The sequence below is a fragment of the Scomber japonicus genome, chromosome 10 (assembly GCF_027409825.1).
Source record: "Scomber japonicus isolate fScoJap1 chromosome 10, fScoJap1.pri, whole genome shotgun sequence".
NCBI lineage: Eukaryota > Metazoa > Chordata > Actinopteri > Scombriformes > Scombridae > Scomber > Scomber japonicus.
The window spans coordinates 23,464,966-23,480,185 of NC_070587.1; the positions used below are offsets into that span (position 1 = coordinate 23,464,966).

General features: G+C 39.6%; 1 protein-coding gene across 1 annotated transcript in view; it reads left to right on the plus strand.

Moving 5' to 3' along the window:
* The first annotated feature begins 1,580 nt into the window (after positions 1-1,580).
* ldlrad4b (low density lipoprotein receptor class A domain containing 4b) overlaps positions 1,581-15,220 on the plus strand; it is a 130,618-nt gene continuing 116,978 nt past the window's right edge. The window contains exon 1 of the mRNA XM_053326720.1: positions 1,581-1,897. Coding sequence (XP_053182695.1) covers positions 1,858-1,897 — 40 coding nt within the window. The 5' untranslated portion in view covers positions 1,581-1,857. The remainder of the gene's footprint in view (positions 1,898-15,220) is intronic.

Sequence of the window (15,220 nt, forward strand, 5' to 3'; positions counted from 1 at the left end):
ACAGGGTGTGTGTTTGTTTACCGTCTGTCTGCTTTTTTTTTTTTTTTTCATGCACCAACACACACACACACACACAAACACACACACACACACACACACCCCTCCATCTCCTCCTTCACTCTTCCATCTCATGTCATTTCTCCTCTTCAACTTTCTCCCCATCTACATTTTCTGTTCAATTTCTCTCTCTTTTTCACCTGTCCACCTCTTCTTCTTCTTCTTCTTCTTCTTCTTTCATATATATCGCTTACATCCCTCTTCCTGTGTGTTGTCTCCCTCTCCTGTGTTCTTTTTAACATCACCCCCCACCTTCCCTCCTCCTCCCCCTTTATGTGATTCCCCTCTCTCTCTCTCTCTCTCTCTGTCTCTCTCTCCCATCATACTCCATCCCTCATTTTCTATGTTCTCAACAACAAGAGCAAAAAAAAAAAAAAAGTAGCTTTTAACAATCCACCACCACCCCTCCCTCCTTCCCTCCCTCCTCCTCCTCCTCCTCTTTTTTTTTCTTTTCTTTTTTGGATTTTATTCCTTTCCCAGACACACAAAAAAAGCAGCACTTGGCACTTTTGAAATGTAAATAAAGTTTTGTTGTTTCCTCAGCTGTAGCCTCCTCCAGCCCTGTTTATCAGGCAGACTTCAAAGTGGCACGCTGACATGTGGCTCTATCCCCCCCCCCCCCTTTACTCTGTGAAACAGGGTCACAGGCGGCGCTTTGGCTTTCACAAAAACTTTTTTTCCCTTTCATGTAAGAACCTAGTGGGTGAGAGGAACTAAAGGGGGCCATGCCAGCCAGCCAGCCAGCCAGCCACCCACCCGCTATCCAAACTGATACACACACACACACACACACATATACACACACTGCAGCTTGTCCTTTATGGTGGGTGTGTGCGAGGGTGGATGTGGATGAGTGTTGGGTTTTTTTTTTCTTCTTTCAACTGGTCATCATAGGCCAGCAGTTTGCTCCACCATATCTGTTTCTCCTGTTGCTATTTTTATTTATTTATTTTCTCCTTCTGTCTGTTTTCTCCTCTCTTTCTAGCTGCGGTGCCAGCGTGAGACAGCCTCAGTACCTCGGACAGCAGCGAGGACGGAGAAGAAAAAAAAAACACACAAAACAGCGAAGGAAGTCGGAGGAGAGAGAGGCAGCATGTTGATTAGAGCTGAGTTTAAGAGGCAGACCTGACTGGCTGGAGGAGACGGAGGCATAGACCTATAGAGAGAGGTAGAGAGAGGTAGAGAGAGGTAGAGAGGTCCTTAGACGATCACTTGAAGCCAGACAAGGTTGACAAGTTGAAAAAGACCTGCCAAGAATTCACACTGTCGGCCATGGCTGTGGGCCTGCTGCTGGGAGGATAGAGTTCAGATCAATCACACACACACACACACACACACACACACACACTGCAGCATCCTTAAACCTTCATCCATCCTCCTCAGCTCTGACCCCGACCCCTGATCAGTGGCTCAAACCCAAGAAAACCCTCCATATCTCCTCCTTTTGTGCTCCTCTCCCTTTCTCATCATCACACCCTAACTCCGTTCAATTCTACAGTAGCAACACAGTTCAATCACACAGACTTAACAGCGTAGTTTACAGCTGGTAACTGGTTAGAGTGACGTCAGCGGAGAGAGACCGTCGCCCCGCTGCCCGGAAGTTCAACGGCGGCCCCCCCCCTTTCAGCCCCGCACATGGACTGTTGATGAAGAAAGATGGCAGCGAGACCGGCTGGCGACGCCCCTTCCTCTCGGCCCCCCTCCCTCCCCCCAGCGGCCACGGCTCGGACCGGTTAAGGTTGGTCTATCGGCATCCATCGCAGCATCGGCAGCAGCTGGCAGAGCGCTGGAAGGAGCAGTATGCAGGAAACTGACTTACCGGCCACAAATGCCTTTAAAGGTAAACGCTAATGTTTGTCTTTGTGTGTGTTTTCTATGAATCTATTGAATCCATCTGTGTTCATATCAAAGAAAAAGTGTCATGACAGTGTATCCAGATGTCAGATGGAAACACATTAACCCCTAACAGTGATTTCAACCAAGCCAAAGTATTTTAAGTCAAATCCCTCCCATTTGATTGGACTGTTAAACAAAGTGGGCGGGGCTTTGAGTTTAGATTGATACGGAGCTGAACCCGACTGTTGGCTCCACCTCTCCTCACCTGTTGTTAGATCAGGAGTTTTTATCCACTGATATCTCCTCCTATCTCTCTCCATATTACTCTGTTACTACCACCACACAGTGAAGAGCCATTTTACAGGACTACTCGCTCAAACTCACATTTGATTGGATTAACTTTTGCAAATGCCCAAGTACAAGATGAGTCATCAAACATTTGAAACCATTTTACAGGAAGAGAAAAGAAAATTATATTCTATTTCTGACAAGTCTGTTCTGCTACTAAATTCTACACACTGCTCCTTTAAACTTAGCTACTATACTGTAAGTCTTCAGATCTTACTACTGGAGCAATCTTTTCCAAAAATGATGATCAGCATTATTTTATAACTTGCAGGTACAACGTACTAAATGCTTTATAATGTAACCTCCTGGACTCCATATCATTCAGTGAATTATTCTAGTGAGTTCATTCATCAACGCTGTTTTTTCTCTCCCAGATGAAACATGAAAACATGAACAATTAAAATAAAAAAACAACAAAAACACAAAAGTCTTCCTCCCTCAAGCAGCTTCTAGCCCTGCTTTTAATACAGGAAGCCCCCCCCCCTCACTAGACAAACTAGTTAAAAGTGAGTTCACAATCAATTAAAACCATATAAAGACTTTTTATGTAGAAGCAATATACAGTGTGAGCACATGTTTCCAGTTATCCTAACATAGAATGATTAAAAATATAACTTATTTAAAAAGACTGTTAAATATTTCCTGATATAATGGACCTCCTGTGTACTCCAACCCACATGTCAGAGTTGTCCCCTCTATAAAATCCAACTCTTTCATTAGCTGTTTGACACTCTTGACTGAAACCTGGAGGGAACATTGATGGAAAACACATGGAATGAATTTAAATATGATTTGATGTCATTCAGCAAACCCAACAACCAGGAAATAATCCGTTTTTAGCACAGTTAGCATTCTAAAACCTAACATAACTTCACCACAGAGGCTCTGGGCCACACAATGCAATATATGAATGGTGCACACTTGAATTGATTGAATAAACTATAAACGATGTGTGTGTGTGTTGAGTGTACGGGCGACTGTAACACAGTGACATTCATGATTTCACTGTTTTACGAGGACATTCCAATCCTGTATTGTAAAAATATTTCTGTCATATAATATGCATGTGGGTATATCAGCCAGCATTAAATCACATTCATAATATCACACCAGAATACACTGCAGCCTCAGCTTCAATCTTTCCACACGTGTTATCATTAATGTGAGCCGCCTGCTGCTCCACACTTTCTCTAATTACACATCCTTTCATAATATGCTGACTTGCACAAAATAACTGTACTGTATAGAAGTTATAGAAGTTCATCTCTATACACATGTACAGTACATACACATGTGAGTGTCTGCATCGACATTTATGAGGGAATCAGACAGATTGTACTGTGTGTGTGTTTTTACTGAAGCGTAGCCCCCACTCTCCAGACCCACCCCCCCCCCCCTGCGCCCCCCCCCTGCATTATTATACAATTATCATCATTATATGAGTGGTATTAAAAGATCTACAAATGACGATAATATTGTGTATCGTGATTTCTGAGACAATATATCGTCCAGTAGTTATGGTGACAGATCTAATGCTGACTCATCTTGGTCACACCATGTAATATAAGGAGGGTTTTTTTTCATAATACAGTATTAAATGACAACAATGAGCATGTGGGTGTGCATTTTAGGATTTTGAGAACATAGAAAAGAAAACAGCTGTAAGAAGCGCTCACGTTGTACACACCAAAGAGAAGAAGAAAGACAAACTAAAAGAGAAAAAAAAACAACGTATTTCTACCCAAATTGAAAGAGGACAGCCCACAGTACACTTATTCACTAATGAAGAAGCAGTTGTAAGAACGCTACTCTACTTTTTAATTAAATCTAGCAGAGCAACAGTGTTAGCAGGATGATCAGACAATGGATTCCAGTGAATAAATCACTGAAGAATGAAACACTAGAGAACTGAGTCACACACACACACACACACACACATGCTGTCGTCTTTGTTCCTCACTTATGTTGAGTTTTCCAGTAATATCATTTGTTTTGTTCTTTATTGTAATCCACTTCTTCATCTTTTTGTCATGAGACATTTTGACTTGAGATGTTGAGTCGTTTTAATCAAAAGGTGCCATTCAAGAACACGAGGGTTGTAGCTGAACGCTTAACGCTTTTTTAACACAATCAGTAAGAAAAGCACAGGTGCAACTAACAAAATGAATGATGGCTGAATTCCATTTAGAGCTTCAGTTTCCTTCTATTGTGTATGCAGACACACTGTTATAGAACTAAAGCATTACTATGAGTGTAAATGTCTGCAGTGAAAAAGGTCTACTGTTAAAGATAGCAATGATTAGACCTGTGTGATGCACTAATGTGGATGATAAAGGTGTAATTTGTTCCAAAACCAACAGGTGCAACAAAGGCAGCAGGGGAGTGAAGGAGATGTCAGTCAGCCAAAAATAATTAAAATCACCTGTGTGGGTGTAACATGGGTGTACAGGGTCTTTAAAAAGGGTGGTTCACTTCAATTACAAAGAAAACATATTGTATCAGTGTTAGTCACGCACAATGCAAATGCTTTTGAGTTTATTTGGCTCAGTTTTCTTTCATTAAAAGAAGTTTGCAACGTTAAACACTTAAGAGAGTCCACTGACTTCACTAACACAAGTTTTAATTGGAACTTTTAATTGTTGCAGGTATTCTTTGTTTTACTTAAAATGTCAGTTTATTTATTTCGAACATGTTAAAATTTTAAAAAATGAAATATATAAGCAGTGAAACAAACTAAATAGAAATGACAGCAAACTGGAGATAAACTAAATAATAAGCATTCAATGTTTAAACAGGGTATAGAGTGAAGTAAGGAACTTATCTAGTCCTTTAAACTCTAACAAACAAAAAACACAAGAGAATTCAATTGTTGAAATAAAAGTTAACTGTATGAAAACTGATGACAGCATGTTCTGCTAATTAAAGAGTACACAAATCTGCTTCATTGGCTTTTTACACTACGTATCACATCCTATCACTTTGTACTACATCATACATTGTAAAGACTTCTGATATGTTGCACAACAAGCTAATGAAATTTATATAAATGTGGTGTTTACCGTATACGTTAACTACTCCCCTGAGAATGAAAATGTGATCACCTAGTGCAGCTGTGTGGCTCACTCTATGTGTTTTAATAGTTTTTAGACAACAATGGAGATCTAATGGAACAGAGGAATTCAATATATCAGACTTTGGATACACACACAACACCTGTAAGTAGGATGAGTTTAGTCATATCCTTGAAGTATTGTTTAAAGTTTGAGTAATAAGGACACTGTTCCTGGAAGGGTTTGAATTCTTCTACCTCTATTGTATTTAGATAAGATATTCCTGTAATAGTCCCACGGTGGGGACATTTACATTATAGCAGCAGCGAGTGGAGAGCAAAAATAGGAAAGAAGAACATTAATAAAAAGAATAAAGAACAATAAATAAGCAATAAAAACAGTAGTAGTAAAAACACAGATCATACTGTATGTCATAGGAAAAAAAAAAGAATAAAAAGTAACGTATGTATCAACACAATAAGTCTGACTGGCAAACCTCTGATAAAGAAATGCATCCATACAACATAATATACATCACATATTGTTGCATAATATAGAAATAGTGTGATTCTGTAGGCTCTTGTTTAAAATATGAAACAGAAATAACCTGTAAGGACATTTTAGCCCAGCGAGCAGGTTTTGGATACTGCTGTTGTTGTTGCTCACAGACTTGAAGCAGTCCTCCGTGTGCTCTCCATCAAGTGAGCAAACAGCTCCCTCACGTCAGCTTATGCAGATAATACACCAGTGATGAAGGTGACTGATGATATTTTCTCTCGTGTCGCCTCCCAGTCCGGATTTTTTTTTTTTTTTTCGAGCTGCCGCTGCGAATTTCACATTCTGTCATTCCCTTCTTGATTGCTGAGAGTTTGCAGTCCTGCTGTGACGTTTCCATCGGCAATGTTAACCAGAGCGCACGTTTGGAACGCTCCTCGCCGATTTGTCAACGTTTTTGACGTGAAAGCCGAAGCTGGAAACAACCGAGAGCGCGTAGCGGGCTGACGGGACTTTTATTCTGAGGAAGCTGGGATCTTCCGAAACAGACATCTCACTCTGTAGGATTCCAGCAAACCGCTCTGACTGACGGACTGACTCACTGACAGATTGACTTCTAACTTAGCCAAGTGCTCTGTTGTTCCCTATGAGTTAATTAAACTGAACATGGAGCCTAGTGGGCCTGGCGTGCAGCAAGTCCTGCGTGGTTAAGATTTTGATTAATGCACGCACACACACACACACACACACACACACTAGCTTATCTGCGGATATGTGTATGCACCCTGCTGTTATTATTAGTGTGGTCAACTGCTGCAGATATTGAGAAATCACTCTAGAGCCAAGCCTTCTCTCTGTTCTCAAAGCACACACGTATTACATAATTCATCAGCTGTGTGTGTGTGTGTGTGTGTGTGTGTGTGTGTCTGGGTTAGTTCTGGACAGTCTCCGCTGAGGCCCCCCGGAGGGGTGAAGAGGGGAATGAAGTCATCGAGCGGTAGTAAACAAACGCGGTAACATTCAAATGTAGACAGACGCCGGTGGTCGATAGCTGCAAGGTTAGCGTGAGGTTTTGTTTACTGTGTGGGGTTCGTGTCAGGTAAAGCACACACACACACACACACACACACACACACACACACACACTGGCCTTCTACTCAGTATAGCCAAGTCTGTGTCTGTGTGTGTGTCTGTGTCTGTGCTCGGTGCATTTTAGTCCACAGTGAGCTTATTACTGTATATGCTGTAGGAAGACAGTGGTTCATGTGGTAAGCTACTCAGACAGTCACACACCAAGGTTACCAACAGTGGAACTACTCTGACCTGCCTTATTCTCTACAGTATTATATAGCTCACGTTCACTCCTCCTTACCTTGTGTCCTGCTATAATTGCTTCATCCCTTCTTCCTCACTGTATTCCTCTGTCAATCTCTTTCTTTGCATGTCCTTGGAGCAGATTTTTTTTTTATTAGGTGATCACATTTTCATTCTTAGGAGAGTAGTTAACGGTAAACACAACTAAGCATGTGTGGAAATTTGGTTCCATTTATATAAATTCATTAGCTTGTTGTGCAACATATCAGAAGTCTTTACAATGTATGATGTAGTACAAAGTGATAGGATGTGATATGTAGTGTAAAAAGCCAATGAAGCAGATTTGTGTACTCTTTAATTAGCAGAACATGCTGTCATCAGTTTTCATACAGTTAACTTTTATTTCAACAATTGAATTCTCTTGTGTTTTTTGTTTGTTAGAGTTTAAAAAAGGACTAGATAAGTTCCTTACTTCACTCTTTACCCTGTTTAAACATTGAATGCTTATTATTTAGTTTATCTCCAGTTTGCTGTCATTTCTATTTAGTTTGTTTCACTGCTTTTTTTAATTTAACATGTTCAAAGTAGACTAACATTTAAAGTAAAACAACACACACACACACACACACACACAGACAGAGACACAAGAGTGCACAAGGAATACCTGCAACAATTAAAAGTTCCAATTAAAACTTGTGTTAGTGAAGTCAGTGGTCTCTCTTAAGTGTTTAACGCTGCAAACTTCTTTTAATGAAAGAAAACTGAGCCAAATAAACTCAAAACCATTTGTATTGTGCGTGACTAACACTGATACAATATGTTTTCTTTGTAATTGAAGTGAACCAATGCACATAAGAGGTAATTGACAGTTGATCATTGACAGTTGATCATTGACAGGTGATCATTGACAGGTGGAGCAGTCATTTGTGAATGATTGTAGGAGTGGAGATGAGGCTTGTACACGTGTGTGTGCAGTTTCACAATGACTGAGACTTATAAAACAGAATCATGTGTATGCATAGCTTTATCAATCTGACAAAAAGAATGTGTATGCATATTTCTGAGTGCTTTGAGTGCACACACAGTTCTAGTCATGAATCTATACTGAGTTTTATGTCTCCCCCATCACATACCTGCTTTAATCCACACAATATTTCTACACTAAAAGAAATGTGATGTTATATTAGCTGACATGTGCTAACAGTAAAGTTACGAGTATCAACAAAAGGAAAGCAGCTTCATTAGCATTAGCCCATAATGCTACGTCTAGCTGGCCCCAATTCCTTCCAGTTTGTGATTAATGAAGTATTTATCTATATATCTTGTGCATGCACACATACAGTGTTATTGAAAGTAACAAACACAGAGGGCTGAATCTGACTCAGGAACTGAAATAAACAACATCCAGTCAGAGGTATTTTAATAAAAAAATTCATTCGCCTTAGGGACCAACCAAAAACCTGTGCTTCACTTCCTGTGTTCATTGCTGTTTGTGTGGCAGCATTTCTGATTCAGTATGTACTGTACTGGCCCAAATATAACACCACTGTATACTGCCACTGACCACATTCATAAAGAGTGCAAAATGTTAGGAACACCATTCATTCAAATATATATATAGGATTGAATTAGATTGCACATGTGTTTCTAATCAAGTGACTGTATACTGTTGTGTTATATTTTACCTATATAACTATATTCCTCCAATAGTTGTTTGGTCCATCACATGTCAGAAAATGGTGAAAAATGTTGATAAAAGTTTTCCAAAACTCAAGATGACATCCTCAAATGTCTTGTTTAGTCCCAACTAACAGTCCACAATATACAGAGATTCAGACTAAAGAAACAAGGACATATTCACATTTTAAAGAAGCTGGAATCAGAAATGATGACTCATAATGATTAATTGATGATGGAAATAGCTGGTGATTTTCAGAGAGTTGACATAATCAGTCATTGAAGACTTTTTGAAGACAGAACACACTTTGTTTTGTTCTGTTAGGAGAGTTTTCTTGTGATGCTGTTAACATAAGAGGATGGTCCTTATCCTTGAAGCATTTTCTCTCATTTAACTGAAGTGATTCTATCAAAGCAGAGCATACATCCCACATTATTTTAGCTTGTCTGCATGCAGTACTCCCATGCTCTCTGCTACACATCATTTTCAACAGCATTTACAATTTTTGGGATTTTCAGTCTCAGTCTTTTTGAGCCCCTCATCATCTGTGACTGTACTAACTCTTGGCTACAGTAAAGATTTTGGAAGACACCTGTGACTTTACTTTCACTGGTCATTTAATTTGTTCCCTCTGTGGCGGCAAAAGGTGCCAACAAAACACTTTTTTGGTCACTAAACACTCTGTTACACCGATACTGTCCATTCAAAAAGAATCTCAAATGTAAGACAACTCCTACATTTTCAGATGGAATATCCAGAATCTTTTATTTGGGCTAATGAAAAAGTAAAATATAAAATCTTTATTGCAGCTGAATTGAATCACATTGTGTCCTGTTATAACAAATGTGTCTCTATAGTTTATGTATTGGGTCAGAGAGGGGGGTCCTTGGGGAAATCAGTCAACAAAGGAGATGGGGTCTTTTGTAACGTCAGTGGGCATTGTTGGGTTGGATTTTGTCACAATGCAAGAAGAAGTTAGTAACAATAGTTTTTATCATACAATAAGTGAAAGCCCAATGTAAAAAAAAAAAGTTTCTATTTATCTTCTTTAGAAAAGAGAGAGAATAGCTGCAAAGTCCTCAAAAACACACTAGATACAGGGTTACCTTCAAATAGAGAAAAAGTCATCTTCTTTGCACCTGTGTTTTGTACCCCCCACCCCCCTTGAGGCAGTCGATATACAGCGAGATGATACTGCACAGTCACTCTCAATCCCAGTCTACCTCCCTCTTTCTCAACCTTCCTGTCTTCTCCTTTCCTGCATTTGACACATTTTCTCGCTCTCCCGCTCCCTCGGTGGTCACCTTTTTCTGTCCATCTCCATTTATCTCACTCTGTCTGTCATCCTCCTCCTCCTCCTCCCTCCTCTGCTGCGTCTCTCGCAGTGTGGTCTCCCACCACAGTCAATCCATATTGAGCTGTACTAATGTGGAGCCCTCGTCCATCCATAAACTGACTGACAGCTCGGGGGTTATTAGAGGAAGACCTCCTGCCCCCTCCGCCTGCCTGCTGCCTGGAGCTGAGGCCTCCGACACACTGGACGACTGTCTGTCTATCTCTCTACCTGTCAGTGCATTGGAGAAATCATGCATGCTTCATCTATAACAAGCCTTTTAAACGTGTGAGATTGACTGAGCTGCTGCCATTTAACCCAAACATTAGATAAAGGCATGGATTTATCTGAAGTACTGGTTCAGTTTTATTGGATCTTTTTTTCATAATTAATCTCAGAAATCTGGTATCATGTTGAGATGGCTAAAAATAAGTCAGACGTGGCAAAAACACTTGAGCAGTTCAGACAAGTTGTAAACAACCACCAGGTTAGTCAAACTAATTAGAAGAGAAACCAAAAGCTAATGGCAAAATTATACCAAAAACTGTTCCTCCCATCCAAACATCAGAGACTTTGACTTACTGCACTTATTGCAGTTTTGATACTCTGTTATTCTGTCTTATAAAGGCTTATTACCAACATTTTAGGCCGATTCTACACTTGTTGGCTTTTGTCTTTCCCATTTGAACTTTGTTGAGATGTGAGATGAGATGAGATTTCTGAGTAACACGTTACAGTAATGTAAAATTCATCTGCAAGCTTCTGGCTGGTTCTTCTTCTTCTTCTGGTTGTGGCAGGATGTCCAGTAGAGCCTGACCGATGGCTGATGCCGATACCAATATTATGGAGTTAAATATTTCTGATATCGATATACTGTCTGATAATATTATATGTACAGAATATATACTTAAACACATTTTTTTGTAATGATCCCTCAAATGTAATGAGGGTATGATATTTCACAGTTTAGCATTAAATATGATTTTATAAAATAATATCAATGCACTAAAATGGTAAACTTCTCTGGGAATTAATAATAATTGGAATTTGCTATGAATTTAAAAAACATGCGAAACAAACAAAAACAACGATAACAAATATGCATTTTAAATTAAATAAAAAAAGGAATCAAGGTGTAATAGGACAATTAAATAAGACAAGCTTTACATGCATATACTGTTAAAAAGATATGTATAGTACTCTAAACCCTGGATTTTTATAAAATACTGTTGAATATAACAGTGAAGCACAAACTACTTGAATCTTGTAATAAAACTGCAAGGTTGGAGAAGAGTATTGTAGTTATTGGATAAAGAATGCAGGCTGTTTGTCCTCTGAACTCGAGCATGTGTAATACAGGAGGATGCTGTGGCTTACCAGTGGTCAGAGAGCTGTTTAAAATAGTAGAATCTGTATCAAAGATATCTTTGAGGAATTTTCAACACCTATCTGTTGAACAAGTAGAGCACCTCATGTGGGACGCAGTTTGCTGTAAAAGCAACAGGGAAATGGGTTCAGAGCAGTGGAGCAAACCTCTCTGACATCACAGATAAGTCCCAGTACACAGGAAAATCGGAAGTTTTGTGCTTTTTTTCTTTCTTTCTTAGAAAAATGCCCTAAACTCCCCCCTTCCTTCCCTTTGTGAATGTGGCTGTGTTTTATGCTACATTCAAGTGATAGGAGAATATTTACAGAAACATGTTAGTATAGACAGGGTGTTCATACACATTTGAGTCAACACTTTGATTCAGGTTTATAATATAAATGGAGTAATAAGATGATTTAGTTTGAGGTCCTTGGATTTTGTTTCCAGCAAACCAAACACTGGAGCATCAGCTGCAAACAAAACATAAGCTCTTGTGTCTTGCACTTTCATTTCAAGCTGGTAAATTACAGCAAAGCACAGCACACAATGGTGGTGTAGGTCAAGCATCAAAATAACACCACCTATAATTTTTCTGTTTCACAAAACACTCAAACCACAAAACCTCCCTGGATTGGCCCATGCTGACTACTGTACCTCAACTACGATTTTGGTCTGTATTCATGTTGCATCCAATGTGTGCTACAGGCATCGGGCCTTTTGCAAAGCTTCAAATTAGAAATAAGTACTGAGTATTTGCAGTCTGTTGTCACGTTACATCACATTGCTTTGTAGCCAAATTTGAGCCTAGTTCAACTTTTTTTGTCGAGCAACCCAACAAATATATATATATATATATATATATACATACGTCCAACATCCAATAAGAAACTGACAGCAGGACGGAACAGAGAGAAAAAGGCACAAATTCAACTTAATTTGCTATTTCAGCACCATGGACAGCACCTTGGATTTATCATTACACAGCACAGTTAGGTAGTTAATATTTCAAAGCCATGGTCGGGGCCATAGGGTTTAACGTACAGGATCAGTGAGTCAGCCAAACTAGACTAAATATTCACCCAAACAACCCCTCTACCCCTGCACTCTCTCTCCTTGCAGGGAATGGAGATTTATGTTATTTTGCTAACAAGAGGGGTGGCATCCCGCCCCTCTAAATCACTTATTGCATGTAACTAAAGTCTAATATAATTACAACTCAGATATGTATAATCACCTCTTATTGGCTGATGAGGAAGATACACATTTTTTGGTGACAGCCTAATTGATGTGATCAACCTGCTAGAACCTGATCCTGATTCAGAGCTGTGTGGCTGATCAGATCAACATGTTGACATTCTGTAGGTTTAAGTTTAAGTGGGATATTCTTGTATTGATCTGAGTTCATCAGCTGATTACTTCTGTAGGCATGATTCGCCACTGAAACTACAAAAATGTAATGTTAATTAGCTACAGCTAATCTAAAATGCAGCAGATGATGGTGGTCATCTTATTCAGGGACAGCAACATTCACTGCCAGATAAGGTTTTGTAAAAGAGTGAGGAGAGATGAAAGTTTGATGAGAAATAATCAATGCGGGTTTTGCTGGCCATGATCTGGAACTATAATTGAACCAGCTATCAGAACCAATCCCTACACTACAGTATATGCCTAACCTATACATAACACTGATGCCAGCACACACAAACCACATGTTTTCACTCAGACCTGACTCATGTTCAGCAGCCTAAACTCTGGATGTATCTTTATGGTCAAAGTCAAACTGCTGAATGAATGAAGAAACTAATCTTTAGTGAATGTGTGACTACATATTGAAATTCATATCAAATCTTTTTTTGCAAGGTAAAAAAAAAAAGTGTATAAAATGGAACACAATTACATGGTGGTTATGTTTGTCTGTCAAAAATAACAATATTCAAAGAAGACAATAGATTCTTCCAGCGGTCGCAGTGACACATCTGTAGCAAGACTTCATTAAACACTGCAGTAATACAGGCTAGTGGTCAGGTCCTCCGTGTGTGTGTGTGTGTGTGTGTGTGTGTGTTTGTGTACATGTGTATCCATATTCGTTCGATATAATTGCAAGATGTATGACAAGATAATTACGTGTGTGCGCATTTGTCCGTGCATGAGGTAATGTGTGTGCGTTTCCGCGCATGTGTGTATTTATGTACTGCCCGTATAATTACAAGATTTATGACATGATAATTGCATGCATGTGTCTGTGAATGTGCGCATATGTGCATTCATATTTATTCATTATAATTACAAGGTTTGAGATAAAACGTTTGTGTGTGTGTGTGTTAGTGTGTACGCCAGAAACACTCTAAATCAGACAGACACAGTGAGTCATCCTTCACCGCCTAATTTCTTCTTAGCTGTGTGTGTGTATGTGTGTGTGTGTGTGTGTGTATGTGTCTGTCTTTCTCAGTATGCAAATGTTTATTCTGTAATGTTTCAGGTTTGTGAAGCAAAACTGTGTGTGTGTGTGTGTGTGCGTCTGTGTGTGTGTGTGTGTGCGCGCTGCTATGCACGCTTGTCTGCCCAGTGTTTGTGTGTGTGTGTGTGTGTGTGTGTGTGTTTACCTTGTCTTTCAGTGCATGGCTGCCTGCTGTCTGATTTTGTCTCCTTTATTTACTTCCCATCCAGCTTATTTACTAGTCAGTCAGACATCCACCCAGCCCACGATTACACTGACCTAAATAATCACGTCATCTGTGTGTGTGTGTGTGTGTGTGTGTGTGTGTGTGTGTGTGTGTGTGTGTGTGTGTGTGTGTGTGTGTGTGTGTGTGTGTGTGCGCGCGTGTGTATATGAGTTGTCTATTTGTATTTGTGTCTACAAATGTGTGCTCATGTACCTGTTTATATCTGTAATTGTTTACCTGTGTATGTGTGTGTGTGTGTGTGTGTGTGTGTGTGTGTGTGTGTGTGTCTGCGTGTGTGTGTGTGTGTGTGTGTGTGTCTGCGTGTGAGTGAGTGTGTGTGCTTGCGTGTGGTCCAGCTCAGTGTAGTCAATAGCTGTGCTGAGGCTGCTGTCATTGTGTAGCAGGCTTCACATTAACGCTTCAATTTTCGCTCCCTACACTCCATTTCCTACTACTGCTGTCTATGTCATGACACTTACACACTCCCAAAATATGAACATATGAGGAAGCTGATATTAGAAACTGAGAGTACAGATTGAAATTGAAGTTTAGACGTATGTTTTAGCAACTGAAATGATATTTCATTTTTGTTAATGAGTTATTGACTTCTAGAGATCAGCAGTTACCTGTCACAGATGGAAGCCAGTGTTGGTTTGTTTAATTACAAGTTGATGGCAGTGGCGCGTTGATCAGCTGAAAGTCTGTTGCCTTTCAAACACATGAGGACTTTTGAAAGCCACCACAGTAGCAGCACTGCTGACAAATACAAGTTGGATAATAATGACACCACAGAAGAAAAGTGTTGTGAATGATGGATTCATAAACGTATTTTTCAGTAGAATGGCAACACAGCGATGAAGTAGTGCCCTTTGATAAGATTGGAGGCACAGAACAGACATATTAAAGACAACCTATTTGTAATGTTGGCCCAAGTCGTGATGACATCATCATGGTTTATTTTCTCAGACTTGATAAGGCTAGATAAAATACATTTAAAACCCCTCTGAGTCTGACTTCCTTCACAGTAGGCTTACTGGACAAAAACCTGAACACAGCATTTAAAACGTATTCAAGTGATTT